Source organism: Equus quagga, chromosome 1 (genome assembly GCF_021613505.1).
Source record: "Equus quagga isolate Etosha38 chromosome 1, UCLA_HA_Equagga_1.0, whole genome shotgun sequence".
In the NCBI taxonomy this organism is placed as follows: Eukaryota; Metazoa; Chordata; class Mammalia; order Perissodactyla; family Equidae; genus Equus; species Equus quagga.
In genome coordinates, this window is record NC_060267.1 from 141830202 (window position 1) to 141858051 (window position 27850).

General features: G+C 40.8%; 1 protein-coding gene across 1 annotated transcript in view; it reads left to right on the top strand.

Annotated features, from left to right (window-relative positions):
- ANO10 (anoctamin 10) overlaps window positions 1-27850 on the top strand; it is a 216651-nt gene that overhangs the window by 156411 nt on the left and 32390 nt on the right. The window contains exon 12 of the mRNA XM_046681867.1: window positions 7832-7948. Within this exon, the coding sequence (XP_046537823.1) occupies window positions 7832-7948 (117 nt within the window). The remainder of the gene's footprint in view (window positions 1-7831; window positions 7949-27850) is intronic.

The following is a 27850-nucleotide window of genomic DNA, read 5'->3' on the forward strand; positions in this document are numbered from 1 at the left end:
ATTTTTCTTTCATTTTTGAAGAAGAATTTTGCCACATACAGTATTCTTGGTTGGCAGGTTTATTCTTTCAGACCGTTGAATATATGATCTCACTCCCTTCTGGCCTATATTATTTCTGCTAAGAAATCCTCTGATAATCTTACGGGAGCTCCCTTGTACATGATGCAACATTCATGTCTTGCTGCTTTGAAGATTCTCTTTGTCTTTTGACAGTTTGATTAGAATGTGTCTTGCTGTGGGCCTCTTTGGGTTCATCCTAGTTGGAATCTTTTAAGTTTCTTGAATTTGGATGTCCATTTCCTTCCTCAGATTTGGGAAGTTTTTGACCATTATTTCTTCAAATAAGCGCTCTGCCTCTTTCTTTCTTCTCTTTCTGAGACTCCCATAATGCGTGTAGTAGTCTGCTTGTTGGTGTTCTTTAAGTCCCTTAGGCTTTCTTCATCTTTCTTCTTCTTTTCTTTTTGCTCCTCTGACTTGATAATTTCAAATGACCTGTCTTCAAATTCACTAATTCTTTCTTCTGCTTAATCATGTCTACTGTTGAGCCCATCTATTGAATTTTTCAATTCACTAATTGCATTGTTCAGCTCAGAATTTCTATTTGGTTCTTTTTTTATAGTTTGTATCTTTTTATTGATATTCTCATTTGGTTCATGCATCATTTTCCTGATTTTAGTTAGTTGTCTGTGTTCTCTTGTAGCTTGTTAAGCTTCTTTAAGCATATTATTTTGAATTGTCAGGTAATTCATAGATCTTTGTTTCCTTAGGCCTGGTCTTTTGAGATTTATTATTTTCCTTTGTTTGTGCTATGTTTCCCTTTTTTTAAAAATGTGCTTTCTTAATTTTGCTGAGATTTGAAAAAATAGCCATCTCTCCTAGTCTTTGTGGACTGGCTATGTATGAGGAAAGACCTCCATCAGTCAGCCCAGCTGGAGATCTGGGGATATGTCAAACCTTTCCTGGGGATGTAGCTTCTCTGGGCTCATGCATGTAATTTCTCAATTAGGGAGCTTTTCTGGCTTATGAGTTTGTAATCTCTTGCTTTCTCCAGTGTCTGTCTGCAGTACTGCAGATTCTCTGGTACATCAACAAGGCTCCAAGATCTCCTTTGTTCTTAGTGGCCCCCAGGCATCCAAGGTATGCCAGATCCTCTCCAGCACTCCCGATCTAATAAGATAGAAACCAGTCCCTAGGGAAGTCCCGCCAAAAGCTGGAACACTAACTGTATGTTCTACTCTTCTCTTTCCCTCCAGAGTGAGCCACGAGTTGCGTGTTTTCTCCCAATTGTGTTGAGCTGTGCCAGCTCGGATCAGGGCTATCACAGATGAAATCCAGTGGCTTTTCTTCCTCCTTTCAATGTAGCTGTTCTTGGTTTTGTGCTTGCCTGGAGTACTACGACTTCTTAACTGGTTTCTGGAGTTCTCATAAAGGCTTTTTGGACTGTGTATTGTTGTTAAGTCTCTGTCTCTGTTGGGGAACAAGATTTGGGGCTTCCTATTCCTCTATTCCTGCTGACATCACTCTGGCCTCCAAAGCTTTAATAGGAGACTGGCATGACCTTGGGCTTGGCTTCTCTCTCGGGTTTGGCAACCCCACACAAGGAGCTCTTCCAGAAGATCACATGCTTTCTTTAGAGGGCATGTCTCTGGCTTTAGTGCAAGAGTAGAACCTGCAGTTACTGTGTTACACGGTGGCATGAGAAAGGGCTCCCTAAGGCCCTGGCTTTTCTGAAGCCAGCTCTTTAATGCATTCACTTTGGTGCCTGACTCCCTGGCCCTATCCTTTCCTTTTGTGGGGTTGAATCTGACATTGGCCTCTCTCTGATGCTCCTTTGGAAGGAACTGTCTTTGTCTCAGGAGACTTGAGCTGCACTTTCTGCTCCATGAGTCTTATACTCAGAAGTTCTGGCAAATTCTCTTGTTTTCCAGTCTCATTCTTTTTAGAATATACATTTCTGTCATTTCAGGGGACTCTGGGGAGGTAGAAGAAGTGGATGTGCGTGCTTGGTCTACCATCTTAAAATCAAAATCCCTGAGGTTTTTTTCTTAAGAGCCTAATTCTGTAATTTTTTCTTTCAATCTTGGCTCCATTAATCATTTCTTATTAATTGGCATTTGACACATAATTTGTCTGGTAATCAGCAGAGGATGCTTTTTTGAAGGAGTTTCTTTTATTCAGTGGTGGCTGGGTTCTGAATGGGAAGAGGTAACGTGGCAGACATACCACTGTAGAAATCAAATTAGCTTTTCAGGATTCCAAGAATTCAGCTCTAATTTGCATTTTCTATTTCAGAAGAGACAGGGTTGGGGACACACTGCTACAAACACAGCTGCTACTGTCGATCATATCGTGAGTTTTCTAGTTTCTGTAAAATAAAATGGTTTTGCTTACTCTCTGTGCACCTGGCACGAGACTCCTAAAAGTTTGACAGCCCTGCAGTGACCAAAGGTGAGCGACACACTGATGGCAGTGTAGGCAGTGCTTTACCGCTGGCACCAGAAAACATTTAGCTTCCAAGTGCTAATTTTCTCTGGTCCTATTCTTTTTTCCTTTCCTAACTAAGACACCCTATAATCATTATTTGAAGCATATTGTTATGGGGAGCCAACTTCTTTGTACTTATTAGTTTTAAAATTCTGCCCAGTTCCCCACCCGACCCCCACTGTTACTTTTCTCCTTTACTTTGTTTAGGATATAATTTTGTGAGTTTTACTTTGAAAGAAGATTGTTGGTGAAGAATCACAATCACGGCCCATAAATTGTCTGCTCTTTTCATAGACAGGCTATGAAAAGCCAACCCAACTATTCATTTTGAGTATGTTTTTCTTCAAATCTGTGCAGATTCATATTTCATCTTTTCTTTTATTTACAAAAACAAGTAAAAATAGCTAAAATGCTTTTTTTGTCATTTTTTTCTCAGTTCAGTTAGCATAAAGCAGTTTCCAGCCTTGAAACAGATTTGCTGTATGGAAAATATAAACAAGGTTTTAAAAATTGATCTTTTGAAACATTGCTGTAAATGTTATTTAAGTTTCCAGGCTAGACCACAAAAGCTTACCTAATTCCACATGATGCTCAACTTGAATTCTGGATCTTAGGTAAAAGAAACCAGGAGGAAAGGGGTGTGTGCATGCAGGGGTGGGATGTCTAAATGAACTTTTCCTGACCGTTGAGACAATGTTGGTTCTTTTTTTGCTTCTCTTTACTCCTCTTCCTTGAAACCAGTACCCTACCGCTGAAGCTGCTGTGGTGTCTTCCCCACCGCACTCCCAAATGCTCAAGATTGCTGGGGTGAGGGGAAGACAGAGAGAAAGACTTTGCTAGCACCAGCTAATTAAATTAATTAACACGTGTCTGGGAATGATGATGCTCCTTAACCCTCCAGGAGTGTTTTTACTTTTTAAAGATGATGTGTGTTACACCAAATAAACCTATAATTGGTGGAACTTCTGGGCGTGTAGCAAAGTGGGGGGAAAAATCAGTGTGATGGAAGATTTGGGTAGGTAAGGAAGTGGTGGGGGAAGGCCACCATCTAAGCAGTCTGGGCCTGCATAAGTGCTCTCTATGTATTTGCAGAATTAATGGATACAAAGTGATTGTTTCCCCCAGTTTCTTTTATTCCTGGACTCCAGATGAAAAGCTAGACTCTCTGAGCTGCGGGTTGTCTGGTTTTGGTCTGTTTACTGGGCATATGGGCAGTCATGACTAGGCGGGGTTAGGAGCCTGGCAGAGCATGTGCAATTTATTTGTTAAGTGAGGAATCCCTGTGTTCTTTTTCACGTGAGTGTTCTTTTCCCCATATAAAAGTAATGCCTGTCCCTTAAAGACTGAAGATAAAGAGATCACCCATAGTGCCACCAGCCAAAGAAAACCATTGTGAAGATTTATATTTTCTTCCAATCTAGTTAATGAACCTCGCATTTTGTTTTGTTTTGTTCTTTAAGACACTTTTCTGCTGAGGATTATGATTATCTGTTTTGAGGAAAGGATACTTGATGGTTTCAGATTAAGTCTGTAAAAGAAAAGTGAGAATACTGTGTAATTCTCACCTGTCCTTCCTCATTTTAGGTATTGAATTGCAAATTCTGAGCACAAAATTTATTTTAAAACTCTTCTCTTCAGTCTCAAATTAATGTCCCCAAATGCTTTTGTTTCCTGTGGTCAGTTCTCCCTCCTGGACAGTGACAGTGTCAGACCCCTGGTGTTGGCTAAGCCCCTGCCTTGCATGGCAACCTGGCTCTGTGCCTTAGACCTTCTCCTTCCAGGATCTTCATCATTTACCGTTCTCTTGGTTCCTTCCCCAAAGCATTTCAATATATCCAAGGCTTACATCTTTAAAAACCAAACAGGTGGCTAGCCCAGGTCTCCCTCCAGCCACCATCTTGTTTCTTACCCCTCCTTCCCAGCCAGACTTTCTGAACCCTCTTGCCTGCCCCTCCTTTGCTTGCTTTCCTGTCCCTTCCCTGCCCACCATGGTCTTGCTTCTGTGACCACCACTCAGCTGAAACCACTCCCACCAGGGTCACCAAAGGCCTCCTGCTGGTTAAACCCGAATGTTTCTCTTCAGGCTTCATGTACTTGACCTTCCACCACCCACCTTGACTGGCTTTTTTCTCTCCCCTTTTCTTCTGTAACTCCAGAGCCTCCTAGATTTCTGCCAATCCACACCTCCTTCTCTGGTTTCTTTTTGAGCTCCTCTCCCTCTTCTCAGTGTGTTTCTGTTCCTCCAGTTCCATCCTGTACCCTCTTCTTGCCTCATCTCATCTTTTCTCTCACTGCACATGCTTCTGAATCTCGTCCATTCCCATGGCTTTATTTTCCACTTATACCCATGCCAGTGACTCCCAGGTCTCTGTATCCAGCCCTCATCCCTCTCATGAACCTGAAACCCCTCTGTCCCACTGCACGCTGAACATCTTCACTCAGATATGCCATAGACGTCTGAAAGTCTACAGCCCACACGACCCCTTCTCCCCGCTAGCCTGCTCCTCATTCTGTGCTTATCATTTCAGTGGATGCGCCATGGAGGCCTATTAAGTCTTCTCCTAATGAGCCCTCTAGTCAGTCCTGGGAGCCGCATCCCCATTGCTCTTCCACACACTTCAGGTCACCCTGCTGACTTGCCTGTACTTTGACAGCCTCTTAACTTGTCCATTCTCCATGCCACAAGTGGAGAAATCTGATCGTGTCACTGCTGTCTTAATGCCTTCAGTGCCTCCTTACTCCTCAACCTGGTTTCACAGCTCGTTTGTCATCTGGCTCCTGGTTGCCTCTGTGGCCCCTCTCTCTTCAACCCCACCATCCCTTTGTTTGCTCTGGAAACATTCCTCCTTTCCTTGCCTAGCTAGTTCCTTCTCATCCTTCATGCCTCTGTTCAAACTTCCTTCCTTCAGGAAGCCCCTTGGACCTGCTACAAACTGGGATAACTGCTGGTCTGTATGTTCCTGGCCCCTTGTGTATACCCTGGGAGTAACGTACACGTGGCATTATGATGGCCTGTGAGTACCCATCTCCCCATCTAGATTGTGAGCTGGCACATGATCTCTTTCACTGTAGTATCCTTCAACATTTTGCCCATGTCCAGTACACTAGTCACTGATAGAGTGGATGGACACAATGCCCCTTTCCTCTGGCTTTTGGTGGTGCTGGTAGCCAGCAAAAGAGTACTCAGTTGTGGGTTTGTAGGGGCTCTTCGAGGAGTTTAACTAAGTTGTTAAGTGGGAAGTTAAAAGCTTGAAATAAGTAGGACTACTAGGAACCTGTTTTGCAGAAATAGTTCAAAAGGAACTGATTTTTCTACATAGGGGCTTTTAAAAACATTTTTTATAAAATATTTTTAGAAAAATAAAGAGAATTACTCATAAAAGCTTATTGCCATATAAGGGTTTTAACCAGTTAAAATGACTTCCTTTTCATACTAATATTGTCTAATAAATACTCACTTTTTCCCTTCATGGGAGTTTTATGAATACTTCATCTGGAAGCCATGAGCGCCAAGGTCTGCAGCAGCCTTGCTCAGTCATCCACTAGCCAGTCCGGGTTCCCAGAGAAGAGTTGACACATCTTACAGGCACCTTACATCCAAGGGAAGACCTTAGCAGGGTCTTTTCTTCTCCCTAATTCCCACCAAGACTCCAAGGAAGAGAAAATGGGTAAAGATGAGATGGGAAGGGGCGAGTGACGGGTCATGGTGGGGCTCTGGCAACTTGAGGGGACACAGTTTCTGAAAATATGGAAGATTTCTTTTCGTATGTCAATTTGATTATTTCTTGTTTAATATTTCTCCTGATGAGGTTAAGTCATATGAAATTATATCTCACTACTCTAATGGAATGAAATAATGGCATAGTATAGCTTTTCTGAATTATTCATTTATTCTTTGTAGATTATATCCAGGTTCCTGTTAATTCACTTCAGTTAGTTCAGAATTGCAACATATGATGTCATCTGATCCACACTGTATTACCTACTTGTTTTCCCACTATAGATACCTAATCAGTATCTTCCAGTGTCATCTTTATTCGTGGCAGTCACGTTTCAGTGAAGGCTGCCTGTCCTGGTCTACCCTAGAGCTCTTGTTAATACCAGGCAGTGCTTGGCCTGCCCCGGAGTTCTGCTGATTTTCAAGTCTTTGGATGGAATTATTGCTTATTCTGTTATGATGTTGACTTCATTATTTCATGCTTCTCCCAAGAGATATCCACATGTTATTTATCCTTCATCCTCCTTTTGAAAATATCACAGTAAAGAATTCATTTAATTTTTTTCAGCTGTCTTCTTTTTCTGTCAATAATTCAATGCAACGTTTCTTAAAGGCTGTTCTGTTTCCTTCACTGATTTTCTTAATGCCTTTTAATTATTTCTTACCTTTAAAAATTATTTCACAGATTTTAATATTTAGTAAGTCATACTATCATCAAAGAGGCAACTTTATTCTTCTTTTGATCGTGCACATTTCTGTGGATGTTGATTCTGGATCACAAAATGATGCTAGAACTGGAGAAGCATCAGTAGATTGAGGCTGTGCATCTAAAGAGCAGGCTTATCTTTAGAAGAATCCTCTTGGCTTATTTCTATTCTGCAGAGAAAGAAGCATAGTTATAAACCTCATATTATCATGTTATAGAGAACCTCTTTATGATGTCGATGTAGAAGGGAAATAAAATAGCCAAGTTCTAAGTTTCCCATGTTATAATGGGTACACTTTACGTATTATAAAGGATGCACTCTCCCTTTCTGCATACCTGCCCTACAGTATATGGAGTCAGCAGCATGAGGTAGTACATCACAATCAATTAATGCATCAGTATTTATTGATTATCATTTCATGAAAGAAACTACACCAGACACTATTGAGGTTGCAGGGGATTCAAGGGACCTGATGTTTAAGACACATGTCCACTTCATCTAACTCAGCCTGAAGCATAGCACAAGGGAGGGTGTCGTAGGGCAAAGAATGGAGTGACCCTGCAAAAGTTGTATGCTAGGGTAGATTGGGAATTTAGACGCAGGTAGGAAAAAACATTTTGTGAAAGACTTTTCAGAATAAATTTCTTTTGTAAAACATTGAGAGTAGCATATGGTATCAATTTAAGGTAATAACTGATTTTAAAAGACTAAGGCAAAGTACATTGGTAATTATTGAATGGACCACCGTGGGAGGGGTTAAATGTAACTCATGGGCCTGGTTGATCTTTGATACCTAATGGGCCAGTAATTAGAAATTACCCAGGAGTAATGAGAAGGACTGCAGATTGCTGAGGTCCTAATTTGTTGTCTTGCACATATGGTCTAATGTGTCACGTCAACATGTACTCTCTCTCGTTTTCAGCATGCACTCCTGGCTTTAAAGTTTATACTTGCATTTGCCATAGCTGATAAACCTCGGCATATCCAGATAAAACTGGCCAGATTGGAATTTGAGTCTTTGGAGGCACTCAAGCAGCAGGTAAGAGCAACTCTTCTAAAAACAAAGGTATTTTTTTTTAGCAAACGCCAGGAGACATAATTCAGAGGACTTACCCTCAGCATTTCCTTCAGCCCTGAAGTTACCAGTTTAAATAAATACAGAAGACTCCGGTTTAGGATGGCATAACAAAACCAAAATCCTAATAATGTAAATAAGAGAAGAATTAAACTAAGCAAAACGAAAATATTCAAGCTATGTTAAATAAAGAATAGAGCTGGCATTCAGCAAAAGAACAAGACAGAAATTTCCAAGAAGTACCCTGGGGCAGCTCCCACAGTTTCTAAGTCTGCCTCCTACAGAAACATTAACAGAGGAGAAGTGAGTAAATAGCATCCTGATTAGTATCTTCAAAGAGTGAGAGACCAAGGAAGTGTGGGCAGAAGCAGCAAAAACTGCCACGAAAGTAGAAACCGCTTCCCAATGACTTCCACATTCTACCAGAGACCAAAAAAAAAAAAGAGAGAAAGAAAATACAAACAGCCATGCTGGAGTTCGTCATTTTGGTGATTTTCTACTTGTAGGAGAGTGAGAGTAGGGATGCGGAAGATTCCTAGAAGCCCAGAGCTAGTTTTCTCCAGTGATACATAGGAACTTGACCAAGAAAATCAATAAGGCAATATTGTCTAGGAGACCAGCTCTGGGTCCAGCACCTCTCTGACCCACGCGGTCCTTTAGGCTTCCAAACCACCTTTTACAGGAACATTTCCTCTTATGTTTGGAGTGTTAGGAGAAAAACATTTCAAGGAGGACTCACTCAAGCTGACTGACTGATAGAAGCAAGGGCTCAAAGAGTAGTGCCGCAGATAGGGGAACCCCATGCTGGAGCAGAGCGTGCCCCTGATTAGTTGGAGTGACCCTAGAATAAGAACTGTGGATAAGAGTACAAAGAGGGGGAAGCCTGGGTCCACCACACCATTGCTGTGCTCGTGTTTGTCACTTAGGTGACAGGAGGTGAGAAGACTAAATTACCTGTGTTTCCCAGGCATCGGGCAAGTTCACCTCTGGCATGTGGGCTAGCCAGTGTGTTTGTATAATCAAAACCGAGCATCATGCTCAGTAGTGAAATAACAGAAGCATTGATGGCGATGTCAGGAAACCCAGTATCACCACCGATATTCAGCATTGTTCTGGAGGTGCAAACCAACAGTTACATCAGAGGGTGAAGTAAAAAGTTGAGGTAACCTGGAAGAGGCACATTTACCGTTACTCGAAGATTATAAGATTATATATCTAAAAAATCACAAGATAAATTATTAGAAACAATAGGAAAATTTGGAAAGGAGGCAGGTTACAAAGTTTATCTAAAATCACTTGTTTCCTTTCACAAGAAATGATAACCAATTTGAAAATATTATTGAAGAAAAACTCCCATTTACAAAAGAAACCAAAATATAAAACCTTTAGGTAGTAACTTATGAAAACAATAGGGATAACCTATATGAAGAATATTTTTAAAATTCTGGTGGGACCAAAAGATTGTCTTGTGAAAATGTAATACCAATTCAAATACATAGGAAAAAAAATTTAGAAAAAGCAAGGAAACTTCTGGAAATGAAGAAAAATGAAGCCTCTAGCTCTGTCAGACATTAAAATGTATTCTGAATAATACAATAGTTACAGTAATTAAATCCATTTTGAATTAGGAAAGAAATGGACACACAGATCAGTGGAATAGAGCACAGAGCCATAAATGGACCCAAATAAAACTAGGACTTTAGGAGCTGGCCCTATGACTGAATGGTTAAGTTCGTGCATTCCACTTTGGCAGCCCAGGGTTTTGCCGGTTGGAATCCTGGGTTTGAATCCTGGACGCAGACGTGGCACCGCTCATCAAGCCATGCTGAGGTGGCATCCCACATGCCACAACAGGAAGGACCCACAACTATGTCCCGGGGGGCTTTGGAGAGAAAAAGGAAAAATAAAATCTTTTTTAAAAAAAACCCAAACTAGGGCTTTAGTTTAGGGTAAAAGTGAGACTTTATGTCAGTGGAAAAAAAGGAAAGATTGTTTGTTACACGGTTTGATGACAAAAAGTCATTTGGGAAAGTTATTACACGTCATTCTACCTCATTCCTTATGCACAACTCCCCCAACAAAATTCAAATTTTTGAGAGATTTAAATGTAAAAAATTTAAAACATAAAAGGTCTATAAAAAAGTCCAGGTACATCTCACAATGGGAAATGCTTTCCTAATTAGGACATAAAATTCAAAAATTGTGAAGAAAAATACTGATAAAGAAAAATGTATGAAAATTTAAAACTTCTATGTGACCAAAAAAATTAGAAAACTCAAAAGATAAATTGAACCGGAGATATATTTGTAATGTATGAAAAATTATTAATATCTTTAATTTAAAAGAATTTTTCTACAAACCCATTAAAAAAAGACAGTCCAATAATCAAAGGATAACATATGAAGAGATGCCCAACCTCACTCAAACTTCAAGAAATGTAAATTCAAACAACAATGAAATACCACATTTCATCTGTTTCATTGGCAAATATTAGTTGATGACCTGTCCTCATTGGGTTGGGGAAGTGGATGCTCTTTTTTTTTTTTTTTTTTTTTTTTGAGGAAGATTAGCCCTGAGCTAACATCTGCTGCCCATCCTCCTCTTTTTTGCTGAGGAAGACTGGCCCTGAGCTAACATCCGTATCCATCTTCCTCTAATTTATGTGTGGGATGCTTGCCACAGCATGGCTTGTCAAACAGAGCCATGTCTACACCTGGGATTGGAACTGGCGAACCCCAGGCTGCTGATGTGGAACATGCGAATTTAACTGCTGCGCCACCAGGCCGGCCGACATTCTTTTATATACTCTTGGCTGAAGTGTAAATTGATTCAAGCCTCTCTAGAATGCAAATGAATCCAAATTTAAATTACTCTCCAAAGCAAAATAAGTCTTGCTGGGGTAATGGATATATCTGCAAAGTGTAGCAAAATATAGTCAGTGAAACATTTTTATTAGCAAAAACCTAGAGACAGCTGAATTCCTCGGTAGGAGACTGGTTAAATAAATTGGGTTTGATATGGTTCCATGTGATAAATGAACCCACTTTTTAAAAAAAGGTCTGTGGTGGTGTGTGTTGGCTGTTAAGTGGAAAAAGTAAGATACGAAACAATATGATGCCTTTTGAGTCAGATTTTAAAGAAAAGAAGGGAAGGAAGAGAAGTAGATGAATGCTGATATGTGCATTTGTTTTTCTGGGAGGGGCTCCCAGGAAACCATGAACAGTAGTTAGCTTTGAGGAGAGAAATTAAGATTTCTCTTTCACTGTACAGTTTGAATTTTCTGACCCTGCATGTTTATTACTTTTTTAAGGTCAACAGGAATTCTTTGGAAGGGGGATTTTTTTGCCGTTTCTTATCTGTATACTTTTCTGCAATTAAAACATTAATGTAAGTAAATAAGGAATAAAGCCCTCCCTCGTGTTATTGATTTGAATAATTCCTTAAATTCCCTAATGTTGTTTTCAGACACACCTGGTGAGCACATTCTTCACACACCCTGCTTTCTCCTTCTTTTTATAAGCATTTATATGCTTTTTTTTGGTAAAAATTGTAAACGTCACATGAAATTTTTAGAGTAAAATTTATTTTCACATGATAGGTATTTTGCAAATAAAGTTTGAGACCTTAAATCAAAAGTGGAAACCAGGATGCAAAACGAGGCAAAGTGAGAATTGTTTGTAAATCTCTCAGTCAACCTCTGGTAAGGTTGGAGTGAGACCGAGTCTAGAGGACAGGCCTGCAGGCTGTCAGTGTGGCCCCCCGTTCAGTTTTTTAAGGTATCTGCTCATCTGCTCAGCTCTCCTTTAGAGGAGAGGCTGAGACCACACGGGTGAGGGGCAGAGAAGTCAGATGGACGGGGAGGGGTGGGCGGAGCAACTCCCAGGTGACAGAGAACCTTTCAACACCAAGGCTCAGGGGCTAAGCTGCGTTCAGTACAGGCGCCCTAATCTCCCTCCCGCCAAAACTGAGTCCATCTTCTTCAGGCTGCGCTTGCAAAGTGTATCCAGAAACTTGTGTTCAATAATTATCTATCAAAATGCATATTAATTTAGATAATTTTTATCATTTATGCACCAATTCTAGTTGTAATGACTGATCAGTCCAGAAGACAATTTTAAACACTTATAGTGAGACTTTGAGTCACAGGAAATTTTTTAAACATTTAAATTTCCACTTATGAGCATATTGTTATTGAAGTAAAGTATAAGAGAGTAATTGGTACTTTCAAGCAAAAAAATATATTTTATTAGGATAAAATTCTTTGGAAGAAGTGGAAAGAAAATGTGATTTCAAAGAGGGAAATAAGGAAACACGTAACATTATCACTATTAATTAAGAGCATATTTGTGTATTTCTTAAACAAGTGATGGTGAATATCATATCGCTTTGGTATTTATTAGAATATCTTGGGTATCTTTAAAAGAGTGACCTAATAGTTTATTATTAAGTGTCAGCATTTACAGTATGCTAGAAAATTTTTGCAACTATTTAATTTATGATGAAAATTTTAGATGTCCACTTAAAATTGTGTGGGATGGAACATAGCATCAAAAAATTTTAGGGGGCATATAAGCAAAAAGATTTTTAATTGTACAGCATTGCCTCTGGAAGAGTTTCAGTAAATCAGGATTCTCCATTGGTCACATTTCTAGTGAGATTTTCTGGATTGAGGCAGGCAGCTCCTTGGCTGCAGTATACATACCTTAACTCCAGGTCAAGGCAATATCTTGCTTCATGTTAGTAACACTTTCCTCTCAGGATGGCATGTTGCCATGTATTTGTCTGAAGAGCAAAGGGTCTTTATTGATGTTGAATACTATTAACATGTCTCATGTTACTACATACATTTACGTGAAGTCCTACTGCAGAGCTGTCATACTTGCTTTTGGGGGACTCAGGGATGTTGGTGTTTACTGTGGATATGGCTAAGTGACCTCTCAAGTCGTCTCAGCTCCTGGACTCCCATATCTTCAGATACACCCTACCTGACAGTGAAGCAAAGCCCTAATTCAAAGGCAAAATTTATTTACGCTCGTCTTTTTGAGAAGTAAAACACTAACCAAAATTCTCTCTCATATTATTTAAAAAGAAGGAAAAATGTAAGTGGGCGGGAGGCAATGATGGATGCTTGCAGTTTCTTAGGGCCTTGAGTGCAAACCCAGGAGAAGCATTCCTCCCTCCAGCTGTCACCACGACTTGTTTGTTAAAATTACAATCTGAGAATAAAAGGTCAGGGTTAAAGCTGGGCAGAAGGTCTTCCCCTGCTTTCTCTCTCTTGCTGGCCCAAGCCTTGCTGCGTGGTTGACACTGCTGCATGGGCCACCCAAGTTTATGCTGTCGCCAGTCAGAGACACAGATTTTCATCACATTTCCTGTCTAGTCTCACTGTCCAGAGGTCCTGAAAAGTCCTGAAGGTCCTGGGTATGAAAAGTCACCCACTCTTTGTGCTTTTCAGAAACTCAAATTAACTGGTGTATCTTCAGTTTACTTGCTGAACTAGTGCCATTTCTAGGGTGTATAATGTTTTCTGATTCTGTTTTTTTGCTCTAACATTTAACTGTCTGCCTTGTAAATAAGCGGAGCCTCAATTCTCTTGGCTGTGCCCATGTACCAAAAGCAGAGAGAGCTTCTGCCATGTTCTCTGGTCAGTTGGTGGGCCCTGGTCAAAAATGGAGTTATTGAATACATGTTTAACAATAAGTCTCATTAATGCCTAGCTTAGTCCCAGATTCTTTCATTGTTAAGTGACCAGAAATTGACAGTAAGCTCGTTAAGAAAAGTTACTACTTAGGAATAATTATTATGTTATGTTTAATTTATATTTGAATTGCTACTTTTCACCTCAGTTCCCATTTTATGGACAAAAACATGATCGAGAAATTTAAGTCACTGGACAGTTCTTAAATTGGGCTGTGCATCTTGAAAGTAGAACTTTTGAAAAATACGTGTGCCTAGGCCCCATACCCTGAAGATTCTGATTCCCTAAATCCAAGGTGGGGCCCAGACGCTGACCTTGAAAACCTGTCCTATTGCTCCACGCCCTCTCCCCTCTCACCTCAACCCCCAGCCCCCGGCAAAGACAGATGCCAAGCAAGGTCAGGTGAGCGCCGAGAACAAACGAGTTCTGGACCAAAATCGACCGCCATGAATGAGTCAGGTAGCCTCTTTGCAACTCCGTTTTTCATTTTAGAAAATGAAAGGCTGGCTTCCATGGTCTGTGGGAAGGCCCAGAAATCTACTCTATCAGCCGGCACTTCAATTGATTCTGCTGTGGGAGCCCTGAGCCCATTTGACGAGGCGCGCTCTGGGTTTCAGCTACTCCTCTCAGGAGGGAGGGGCAGTGGGGAGTGCGGGAAGGAATGTGGAAAGCAAAGGTACAGCAGTCCCCCCTTATCCCAAGTTTTACTTTCTGTGGTTTCAGTTACCTGCGGTCAATCCTGGTTCAAAAATATTAAATAGAAAATTCCAGAAGTAAGCAATTCATAAGTTTTAAATTATGTACCGTTCTGAGTAGCATGATGAAATCTCACGCCATCCTGCTTCCTCCTGTGCGGGACATGAATCATCCCTTTGTTCAGGGCATCCACACTGTATACACTACCTGCCCCTTAGTCACTTAGGAGCAATGTCAGTTATCAGATCAACTGTCGTGATATCGGAGTGCTTGAGTTCATGTAACCCTTATTTTACTTAATAATGGCCCCAAAGCACCATTAATCTCTTACTGTGCCTAATTTATAAATGAAACTTTACCATAGGTATGTACGTATAGGAAAAAAAGTAGTATGTATAGGGTTTGGTACTATCCACGGTTTCAGGCATCCCCTGGGGCCTTGGAGTGTATCTCCGCGGATAAGGGGGACTACTGTACTGAAAGCAGTTCTTTTTTTGGTGTCAAATAGGAAACTATGTGGCATTTCTAAATATAAAGGCAAATTAGATATACTTGAAGGTGAGAGGCAAACTCGGGAAAATAAAATGGTTTGCTTTGCAAAGGGCATTTTCAAATGGTTAGGCTTGGGTTGGTGAGACCTTTACAAAGAATTCTAGACAGTAAATATCATCCTAGTGATGCCCTTTTATTTCTTTTCAAATTGATTTATTCAACTCTCAGTAATTTTAAGATCCAATTAAAAATAGAAGGGAGTCTAATCCAGGTACCATTTGCTCACTCAAAGGCCTGCAGCACAAGGACACAACATCCTCAGCACAGTGACCACTTTATCTGGCCTCTGGGCAGCCAGCCCTCCCAGAGCTGAGCAGTCAGAGAAGCCAGGTAACGGGTCCAAATGGAGCCTTTGAGAAAGATAACAGCCTCAGAATTCAGTTGAAAGAGCAAGATAAGGAATTTGAGAAGACACCACAATGCTAATTATAGCCCTCAGGGACCTCAAATCAGGTCTCAGACCCTTGACAGCATAGGCCAGTTGGGCCAGCCTACATTAAGTAATGTCTTTTTTTTCTAGGGTTAAGTATATTTAAACCATTTCCAACATTTCCCAAAGCTTCTGAACTTTTCTTTCCCTTCATTTGTACTCTCAAGTTATGTTATATATAAGCTGCTGCTGCTTTGCTTTTTTTTTTTGGTTAGGAAGACTGGCCCTGAGCTAACATCTGTTGCCAATCTTCCTCTTTTTGCTTGAGGAAGATCGTCACTGAGCTAATATCTGTGCCACTCTTCCTCTATTTTGTATGTGGGACACCAGCTCAGCATGGCTTGATGGGCAGTACGTAGGTCTACACCCAGGAACCGAATCCTTGAACTGCGGGCCACCAAAGCGGAGCACGTGAACTTAACCACTACACCACCAGGCTAGCCCCCATATATAAGCATTTGTGATGGAAAGTTAAAAATTTCACAACACAGAATAAGGAGGCTGAAGTATTTGATTATTGAATATGTAACCACATGTTGATCTGCCAACACGTAGTTCAGAGTGAAATGTTGAATCCACATTAAAGAACTTGCTTCTCAGAAAGCCAGTGTCAGGCAGTGCTGGAACCTCAGTCCTTGGGGAGGGGCTGGTCCATCTCCCAGGGCCCCAGGGCCTGGCCTGGTAAGTTCAAGGTCAATGTAAACTGAAGTTTACAGTGTTTCGAGAGTTCAGGTAGCCCCGGAGCCAGCTTCTCCCTTTCTTGCTGTGTCAGGCAGTTTGTCTCAGGCCCTGTGCAGCTTCAGGGCAAATGAGTTGACCTTCCTCTTGTCATAATCTCCCTGACATTCAAATGAGGTTGACAAAATTGTGCCTCCATATATGGTCGGAGTGAGGCTGGAGCCAGACAGCGTGAACAAGACACAGTGTGAAGCAGGGCGGTGGGGGTGGATGAGGACGGTGATGGAAGGGGAGGACCACCTCATGCTTGGGTGCCCTGCATCACTGGGCAAACCCAGGAGGAATTCTGTGATAAAATACCAGATTAGATGATGAATCAGAATTCCATCTTTGCAGCAGCCACGCCTGTTTTCATGACCCCAACACAGCTGGGCGGTAATAACAGGGCAGTAACAGCTGGCTGGCATCAGGGGGTGGGTATGTGAGCCAGGCACTGTTCTAAGCCTTCTGTGAGTGTGCCATGCCTCCTCAGAAGAGTTCTCTGGATAGGGTCTGTTAGCCATTTCTGTGTGGTTTTTCACAGTAGATTTCTCTTCAATTCATAAATGATAGTTTTCTTCATAGGTGTTAATGCTCTAACAGGTAGTGACCCCTGTGCACCTCTTTAGCCCCCTCTCCTGTCACTTCTTCCTCTTCCTTTTGGGTCTAGCAGGATCACACTAGTCGTGGATTCCCAAGCACCCCTGCTGCATTATAATCTGACCACCCAGACACATTGTTCCCCCATCCCCTTCACAGACCCCGCCTCCTAGGGGCCCTCCGTTGTGTGACATAGAGGCCTGGTACCCATTTCTGTGCCTTTGTCCTGCTGCTTTTGGCCAGGTGATGCCTTACTCATCCTTGAGTCCCCTCACTCAGCACAGGGCCTGGTGCCCAGTAGACTGAATAAATCTTTGCTTAATAAAACTCAGTTTGTTGACTCATACATAGGTCAGAAGCTAATATATTAAGTAAAGGACAAATGATGTCCTTGGACAAAAAAAGAGGCGTCTTAAAATAGGTACTCTGGCAAAAATGGAGAGAGTTAGATCATATGCCTTTCTGGGATCCTGAGGAATTACATGTGAGCACTTTATGAGGATTCCTTACCCAGCTTGATAAAGTGCAAATCCTATTTCAAAAGGACTGACTGTGGTTGCCATCAGAAACAAGGGTAGCTCCCAAAAGACCGTAAAATAACCCTAAATCAAGCCAGATAGAATTCTAAAGTAGTTTTTACTCTGTACAAATTTAGACTCTGGAACAGTCTTTTCCTTATCACTGATGTATAGCCTTCCCCGCCCCCTGTATTTTCTGTTCTCACTTGAGAAAAAAATGCTTTAAAGTGCACAGAGACATCTAGACATTAAAATAAGATGCTTCACTAAAGCTCTAGAAAGCCTCTGATGATTTTTGTCTTCCCTAGTAAACAGTCTGTGTAAATTGCTACTTATCTCATTCCCCCGGTTTTCTAAGCAAAATTTAAAATTTGTATATCTTAATTTTCTCCCCAGATGTAAGGAACAAGGCCAAATCAGAACCAGATTTATTTTTACTTGTGGAAATTACTGAATAGGGCATGAAACGGAATAAAGTTTAGCATCTTCCTAGTCACCATTTGAGTAGATCAGAAACGGTGTGGGCAGAAGGGGCCTGGAAGCACAGATTCATTCCTTAGAGAAGGGCCTCAGGTTCACTGTGCTGTGGAAGTGATGCTTTGGATGTGTTCACATATGCCATTAAAATGTGTTTATAAAGAAAAAAATTCACCCCATAATAAATTATTCTAGAGATGTCAGAATGCTTAAAACTGTATATTTAAAAAGAAAAAAAGAGATATGTTCTGGTAAGATATTAAAATTTCTAAAATTGCCAATCTCCGATTCTGTACTAGATTGATAGTTACCTTGCCTTGAGGTCCAATATGTGTGAGAGTCGGTCTTCCTTTTCCAGGCACATGCCTGGACTGTTATGTATGCATCTATTTACTTTTTACCAAATGTTCTAGGATATAAAAAGACTATTCTGTTGGCTTCATCAAGGTCAAAGATATTTGTGTGTCACCACCAGACTAGAAGCTTCTTAGGGACAGGATTACTCTAGGCACAGAATTTATATTTGTTGAATGAATGAGTCAGGAATTAAATGAAGGACATTAGGGTCGAAGCCCCATCCCTATGTGCCTTTTTCTGTTACCAAATTCTAGTCATTTGACTTTGAAATTATCCTCTGAGTGTTGTATATGGGATTTGGGAAAGCATAATTGAGTACTTAACCATGTCAGGAAACCACAGATTTGTTTTTATTTTTAATTACTAGTAAATTTCTAAAATAGATAATCTCTTATTTAACATAGTAAACAGTATTATTTTCCATTGATTACCAATGCTACAGAACCTCAGGGAAATAATTGAATATTATATCATGCAATAAATGCAAACCTAAGAGATTGGTCTGAAAATATAGTAATTGATAGACTAGGAAATTTAGACTTTAAATCCCTAAGAACAGCACATTTGGTTATTCACCTTTTTCTCCTAAGAATAGAATGCAGAAAACAGGAAATGTTTGGATTTAAGACCTTTATGAAATACTACCTAGTTAAAGGAAAACAATCACTTCACATTGATAGTGGGTCTAAGAACATAAATGGTAAATTATACTGAATTCATACTTAAGTCAAAATTAAAATACAGATATTAAAATTCAGCAACAAATACTAATCAAATGCATTCTATGATAAAGCACAAAAATATAAAGTGTCAGAAATTCTCTGCATCATATAATTCTCAAAGTTGAAAAATTATATAGAAATGACCCTGTCCAAAACCTTGATTTTATAGATTAAGGAAAGGATCACTAACTGTGATTGTCAGCTTCCAAGGTGGTCCCCAATGATCCCTGCCTCCTAGTACTTACACTCCTGTGAAGTCCATTCCACCTTGTAGCTTGGTTGGTTGTGATTAATAGAATACTGCAGAAATGTTGATATGTTTCTTCTGAGACTAGGTCATAAAAACACATTATGGCTTCTGCCTTCTGCTCCCTCCTGGATCACTCGTTCTTGGGAACCTAGCTGCCATGTTGTGAGGACACTCAAGGCTCCAATGGAGAGGCCCATATGACTAGGAACATGACCTACACCAACAGCCACATGAGTAAACCATCCTGCAAGCAGATTCTCTAGGCCAGGGGTTGGCTAACATTTTCTCTAAAGGAGTCTGATAGTAGATAATCTAGAAGAAATGGATAAATTCTTAGAAACATACAACCTTCCAAAACTGAACCAAGAAGAAGTAGAGAATTTGAATAGACCAATCACCAGTAAGGAGATTGAAACAACAATCAAAAACCTCTCAAAATATAAAAGTCCAGGACCAGATGGCTTCCCTGGTGAATTCTACCAAACATTCAAAGAAGACTTAATACCTATCCTTCTCAAACTCTTCCAAAAAATTGAAGAGGAGGGGAGGCTTCCTAACTCCTTCTACAAAGCCAACATTATCCTGAGACCAAAACCAGACAAGGACAACACAAAAAAATAAAATTACAGGCCAATATCACTGATGAACATCGATGCAAAAATCCTCAGCAAAATACTAGCAAATCAAATACAACAATATGTTAAAAAGATCGTACATGATGATCAAGTGGCTTTCATTCCAGGGATGCAGGGGTGGTTCAACATCCACAAATCTATCAACGTGATACACCACATTAACAAAATGAAGAATAAAAATCACATGACCATCTCAATAGATGCAGAGAAAGCATTTGAAAAGATACAGCATCCATTTATGATAAAAACTCTAAATAAAATGGGTATAGAAGGAAAATACCTCAACATAATAAAGGCCGTATATGACAAACCCACAGTAAATATCATTCTCAATGGAGAAAAACTGAAAGCTATTCCTCTAAGAACAGGAACCAGACAAGGATGCCCACTGTCACCACTCTTATTTAACATAGTATTGGAAGTCCTAGCCAGAGCACTCGGGCAAGAAAAAGAAATAAAAGGGATCCATATGGGAAAAGAAGAAGTGAAACTGTCACTTTTTGCAGATGACATGATTTTATATATAGAAAACCCTAAAGAATCCACTAAAAAACTTTTAGAAACAATAAATGAATACAGTCAAGTCGTGGGATACAAAATCAACATACAAAAATTGGTTGTGTTTCTATACACTAACAACAAAGTAGCAGAAAGAGAAATTAAAAATACAATCCCATTTACAATTGCAACAAAAAGAATAAAATACCTAGGAATAAACCAGAGAGGTGAAAGATCTGTACACCTAAAACTATAAAACATTGTTGAAAGAAATCGAAGAGGACACAAAGAAATGGAAAGATATTCCGTGCTCTTGGATTGGAAGAATTAACATTGTTAAAATGTCCATACTTCCTAAAGCTATCTATAGATTCAATGCAATCCCTATCAAAGTTCCAACAACATTTTTCACAGAAATAGAACAAAGAATCCTAAAATTTATATGGAACAACAAAAGACCCCATATAGCCAAAGGATTCCTGAGAAAAAAGAACAAAGCTGGAGGTATCACACTCCCTGATTTCAAAATATACTACAAAGCCAGAGTAACCAAAACAGCATGGTACTGGCACAAAAACAGACACACAGATCAATGGGACAGAATCGAAAGCCCAGAAATAAACCCACACATTTATGGACAGCTGATATTTGACAAGGGAGCCAAGAGCATCCAATGGAGAAAGGAGAGTTTCTTCAATAAATGGTGTTGGGAAAACTGGACAGCCACATGCAAAAGAATGAAAGTAGACCATTCCCTTACACCATGCACAAAAATCAACACAAAATGGATTAAAGACTTGAATGTAAGAGCCAAAACCATGAAACTTCTAGAAGAAAACATGGGCAGTATGCTCTTTGACATTGGTCTTAGCAGCATATTTTCAAGTCCCATGTCTGACTGGGCAAGGGAAACAAAAGAAAAAATGAACAAATGGGACTACATCAAACTAAAAAGCTTCTGCACAGCAAAGGGAACCATCAACAAAACGAAAAGACAACCTAACAATTGGGGGAGAAGATATTTGTAGACCATGTATCAGATAAGGGGTTAATATCCAAAATATACAAAGAACTCATACATCTCAACAACAAGAAAATCAACAACCTAGTTAAAAAATAGGCAAAAGATCTGAACAGAGATTTCTCCAAAGAAGATATATGGATGGCCAACAGGCATATGAAAAGATGCTCAACATCATTAGCTATCAGGGAAATGCAAATCAAAACTACAATGAGGTATCACCTCACTCTGGTCAGAATGGCTATAATTAACAAGACAGGAAACAACAAATGTTGGAGAGGATGTTGAGAGAAGGGAACCCTCGTACACTGCTGGTGGGAGTGCAAACTGGTGCAGCCACTATGGAAAGCAGTATGGAGTATCCTCAGAAAATTAAGAATAGATCTACCATATGATCCAGCTATTCCACTGCTGGGTATTTATCCAAAGAACTTGAAAACACAAAGGCATAAAGATTCATGCACCCCTATGTTCACTGCAGCATTATACACAATAGCCAAGACTTGGAGGCAACCTAGGTGCCCATCAAAGGACGAATGGATAAAGAAGATGTGGTGTATATACACAATGGAATACTACTCAGCCATAAGAAATGATGAAATCTGGCCTTTTGTGACAACATGGATGGTCCTTGAGGGTAGTATGCTGAGTGAAGTAAGTCAGAGGAAGAAAGTCAAATACTGTATGATCTCATAAGTAGAAGATAAAAACAACAACAAACAAACAAATAGCAACAGAGAATGGATTGGTGGTTACCTTAGGGGGGAGGGGGGAGGGCAAAGGGGTGATTAGGCTCACATGTGAGGGGATGGACTATAATTAATTTTTGGGTGGTAAACATGATGTAATCTACACAGAATTCAAAATATATTACGATGTACATCTGAAAGCTATATATTGTTATATATATGTTATATATATATAGTTACTGCAATTAAGCAAAAAAGAGTCAGTAAATATTTTTGGCTTGTGGGCCATTTGGTCTCTATCACGACTACTCAGTTCTGCTGCTGCAGCACAGAAGCAGCCACAGACAGTATGTAAGTGAAGGGGAGAGGCTGTGTTCCAATAAGACTTTATTGACAAAGCTAGGCAGTGGGCCAGATTTGGCCTGTGGACCGTAGTTTGTCACCCCCTCCTCTAGCATAAGGAGAGCCTTCAGATGACTGCATCCCTGCCTCCAGCCTGACTGCGGCTTCGCGAGCAGCCCTGAGCCGGAGCCATCCAGCCGCTTCCTAATTTCTGATCCACAGAAAGGATGAGATAATAAATACTTGTTGTTTTAAGCCACTAAATTTGGGGGTAATTTGTTACACAGTGATAGATAACTAATGCACCTATAATCCAGGAAAGGAGGCTGGTTGACAGATGAATCAAGTTTGACTATGAGTTGATAATTGTTGAAACTAGGTGATAGGAAGATACACAGGGATTCATATATTATTCTCTCTGGTTTTGTGAAAGAAAAAGTTGAAAGAAAAAAAGGAAAAAGAAAAACTAAGTGATTTATCTAAAATCAGACCATCAAAAATTCCTGAAGCCCGTGTTGCACACCCAGGGCTCTGGCTCTGAGGTCCTGTGTTCTCTTGGCTGCCTCTTCTGCATCAACAGCTACAGTAAAGATTGAGCTATTTGCCTAAGTTTCTCCCTCAGTTCTTTACCACCTTCAGCATCTCCAGCTTAACATCCAAGACAGTTCTTCAGACTTTGATACCCTTGCTGTTGTTGAGCCATCGTGGAGCCCTTTATACTTCTGTCTGCCTCTTGTGCTGTAGACGGTAAAATTAGTCACTGCTAAGAGATGGAGCCTTGGTCAGAGATCCACAAAGTCCTACCTCAATGTGGCCTGGAATATAATAATACTTACAGCATACATTCTTACTGAACACCACTGTCAGCAGAGCACTAGCAAATCCATTATCTTAATTAACCCTCACACAGCCCACCAGGATAGGCCTCGCAGGTTTCACTCTGCATTTTACAGATAAGGCAGCAGACACTCAGAAAGTTTAAATGGCCAGACAGATAAAATGCAGCTGGGTCCAGAATCTGGCTCCTGGTCCAGTTCTTTCTTCCTTCCTGTATGTGCTACCTCTCTTGTGCTTAAGGAGAAACAGATAGGATTTGACATTAAATAAAATAAAATCACTGTGTGAAAGTACCTAGCACAGAGCTTGGCACATAGTAGATTCTAAACCCTTTAAAATCCCTTTGAAGTTGGAAATCACCCCGAAAGGGTTTTAACTGGTAATATAAATAGCTTCATATGTTGATTGTTAGGTACACGAAATAGATATTTGAAATAACTTGTCTTTTGATCCATTGCATTGACTACAAGTACTCACCTCCCCAGAGTGGTTGCTGAGTTGGATTCAGAGAATGGGCCTGGATTTTTCCACTCCTGTATTTAGCCAGGATAACCGAGAGAGAAGATTTAGTGTCGGATTTCTGAACATCTCATGCTTTCTATGCATTTTACCAGATGGCCTTGATGATGCCATTTACACATGAGATAGAATGATGTGAACAGCTGAAGAAAGTGTGGGAGAGCAAAGAGCAGAGTACCAGACCGGTAAATACCATTGGGTTACGAAATTCAGTTCAAAAGTACATCATCTTCCCTTCCCTTTTTCCTTCCAAAAATCTGTTTAATGTTGTATTTTCCTATCCTGAGCATGTGGTTGGGAGGAAATTAATTTTTCCCTCATAAATTTTTGAGTTTTTATCTTCTTTCTTTCTTTCATTGGTGGCTCTCCTTTCAGATTAGAGTCTACGAGGCAGTTATTATCTGCCAGGGAACTATGTTATCAGGGCTATAACTGGAAATTCTCCATCTCCCCCCACCCCACCAAGCCAGTTTGGAAAAAAATCTCTCGTTTGTTATTTGGAAAATAAGTGGATCTCAAGATTCTCTCCAGCTTCTCATTCAAGTTAAAGCAGTGTTGGCGTGGGTAGATTGCAGGCTCTTTTGTTTGAATTGTATTGGAAAAAAATGATAGGCATATTTTTAATTTGCAAATCTGGTTTTAGTCACAGGTATGAGAGAAAATGAGCTGCCAAATGTCTGGGAAACCCAGTTCCAACCCCCTCTCCTCTCACCTGTGATAAATGCTGTTTTGATTAGAGACAGAATAAATCCAGGTTGCTCTTCTTGACTTCTTGGACTAATGGGTTCACTTTTTTTTAATGTGTGTTGTAGAAAACCATTTCCAAAAACATCAATCTGGGTTATTTAAGCTTTATTCAGGATAGCTGTGCACAAATCATTTCTGTGAAAAGGATGTGTGATTAAACAATTATAATTGGAGAAACTCACTAAGGAATTGTCATATTTATTCACAGTCTGTATCAAAACACTGGCCTTAAATGAAGCATTTTGGCTCTGTGAGGATATAAAATGTGCCAGGAGCAGGATGGGTGGTTTGCATGCCTTGAGTGTTAAGAGAATGGGTTTTGGAGTCAGGTATACATGTCTCGGGAATCCTAGCTTCACCATTACTAAGTAACCCTGGGCAAGTTACCAAGCCTCTCTGGACCTCAGTTTCTTCCTCTGGAAAATGAGCATAATGACAGGAACAACCACATAGGGTGAACAAGCAGAGTTAGGCCCCAGCCAGCAACTCTAAGTCTGTGGCTTTTCCACCATAGAGCAAATGGGTATAAATAACAGAGTTCTCAGGTGAGTGCAGTGAAGAACTTGTTGACCATTAGTAGATAAAACATTCCTTTTTAGTATTCCATTCTTGGAAACAGATGGTTTTAACACTCCATCCATAGAGATCTTGTAGAGGAGAAGTAACTCCCTTCTTTGGAGATTTGCCTGCTTTCTGGCACTGAGTAGTCTCAGATCCCTCCCAGCTCTGTGAGCCTTAAAAATAGTTGCTATCCAGCTATATTTTAACCCAAAACAGGTCATCTTGGAATGCTAATCAAACAAAACTAATTTGGATTTTAAATGAATTTCTGGAAATGAAGAGTGATGTTAGGTCACTGGGCAGTGGCCTCCCTCGAAAATTACAATGGGGCTCTTGTTGGATCGTTCTTCTTGGGCTCACGCTTGAAAGGATAAGTCTTTGCTCTTTTGGTGGTGGAATTCACTGAGTAGTAGATTTGAAATAAATTTGAGCATGGAGTTCCCAATAAGAATAATGATATTAGTTCAACATGATAGAACTGAGCTCCGAGTATCTTTATGTCTGTGTCAATTGCTATTTTCCTTTCTTTTGCCCCTCTCCTGTCCACTCCCCATCTTCATCTTTTACTTATTTTTTTCTGTTTTTCTAGAATGGGAAAGGACTAAGTGCAGAGTGGCCATCCCTTGAGTTCGATGTTATCTGAACGCCCTCCTTTTAAGCTGTGTTCTTTGTGCTTGCGTTGCTATTTGCATCCTCACTTTTTGCTTCATTTTCTTTCAGCAGATTCTCCTGCTTTTTCTTCTCTTTATCTTTGCAGATGCTCCTGCATCCCTGTTTTTGTTCTTCTGGTTTTGTCTTCCAGGCTTCAGAGCACTTGGTCTCAAACCCTTCCCTAGGATGGCTGCAGGCCTTGTGGTCTGTGCTTTCAGCCGGCATTTCTGCTTGGGAAGCTCTGTGTTGAGGATGACTTCCCTCACAAAGCCTGCCCTCTCTTGATGATGGGGGCATGGGGTTGGGAGGCTTCAGAGCCCTCCCCTCTCAGCCTCAAGTGGCCCACACTGGCCAAGCGTGCTTGGTGAAACCCTCCCAGTGCAGCTGATCCCTCTGGGGGCCTGGGAGACATGCAGGCTACTTTCCCGGTAACAGCACGTTTGAGGAACATAGGTGTAGTTCAGAGCCTCCTGTCAGGGGTGCAGCCCCGCAGCCAGGTTAATTCACTGTTCTCTGAAGAAGGTGGTTGGCCTCTGTTGATGATCATAAACTAACTCACGTTTAAATGATGCCATACTAATTAGCAAACAAGGGGCCTCTCTCAAGTTGAACTGGAACCAAAGAGTACCTGCGTTCTGGGGGAGAGAAAACTTTCTGTCCATCCTCTTCTGTGGCCTCTTCTGTGGACAGAGGCGGAGAAGAGTAGAGTCGGGTGAGAAGCAGCAGGAAACAAAAAGTGGAGCATGTGAGAGCTCCCGCAGAGGAGCTCCTGCCACATCTGGATTGTTTTATTCCCGAGGACAGGCTTTTTTTTATGGCCCTACCATAGTGAAGATTTTGTTCGAGATCATAGTGCACATAATTTTCATTGTTCAAACAAGGCAGGGAATAACGGCAATTGTTTGCCGTTTGTATGGTTTCTTTCATTTGATCAAAAAAAGAATGCTCTGACTATGACTGAGAGGGCATAAGGTTTAGACAGCCCTGGCTGTGGAGATGAGCATCTGCTCAGAAGTGCTGGAGTGCGCTCCAGAGCGGGAACAATGCAGCTCTGTGGGGGGGGGCCAGGAAGTGGGGTAATGCTCAAAGCAGCTAGCCTGGCATTTGCCTCTTCCCAGCCATTAGGAGCAGTCGTGCCTGGGACGTGGAAAGCCATCAGGAGTCTGGGCACTTATCTCTAGTTGCCTCGTTTTCCACACTCTTAAAACCAACTGCATCAACATTTCTCGTCTGCCAGCGGTTCGAAAGCTTCATGTTACCCACCATCCCTTCAGCTCCCTCAGATTCCCTTTCAAACCATGTGTACTTGGTTAAAAAGTGGTTAAGTGGTAACAAGTTAGTATCATTGTGGGAGGGCAGAGTGGGTTTGATTTCCATTCATGTTTGGTTGTATGGCCTGGTGGTTTTTCCATCCCTAGCTTCAGGAATCTTCTTTAAGCCATTAAATCTCAGTTTGTAAAAGTCCAGATACCCCTGTTATTTGGACTTGTTAGATAAAAATGCATGCATACATACTTACATCTTCCCTTTCTAATACTTGGGCTTATCCTGGTGACAGACACATGGTGCTCAAATAAAACAGCTGAGTTGTAGAGAGAAAAAAACTAAGTTCTTTTGAGTTAATTACATCTTAACACCGTGGCAATCTCAGGAAGACGTGGTTGGTTAGCACATGGCTAATCCCCTAGAAACTAATTTTTCTGAGAAACAATAACCCCAAGATGCAGTTGTTCTGAGCCCTAAATACAGAAGCATTTTTAAATGGTCCTCCATTGGACGTGAAACCGTCCGCTTGTTTGCAGCCAAAGTATGAATTTTCCACTGTTCTGAGCACCGTGACGATGGCATCACTCCAGAGGGAGAAGGCGCATGAACGGGAGCTCTGCGGAAGGCTCCTGCCAGCCTGCTCTGCGAGGCGCTTCACGTTCATTTCCACTGATTTGATTAGGGAACAAAGAACCAAAGAAAAATATGGCTTTTCAGAATTGAGCTCCACTCCTCTAATACCCTCCTGGGCTTCCACAGGATTAGATCTCGGTTAATCTGCCTCCGTCGAGCACCCATTTGCGTTTGGACACTCAAAGGAGTTAGTGCTCAGCTGTAAGACGGTTGTCCAGTCAGTACGATCTGCTTTTGAAGGGATATACATAAGGCGGGAGGAAAATCACTGGACAAAAAGGTGGTATTAAGTATGACACCCAAGTGGGCTGTGTCTCCCTTTGATTCTTGATGTAGCGTCAGTGAATTCTGGGTTAACGTCTTAGTCGTACTGTATTTTTGCCTGTCCGATTTTCCAGAACTGACCCCTACAGCATCACTACACTTAGGTGCGACAGCGAATCAGGACAC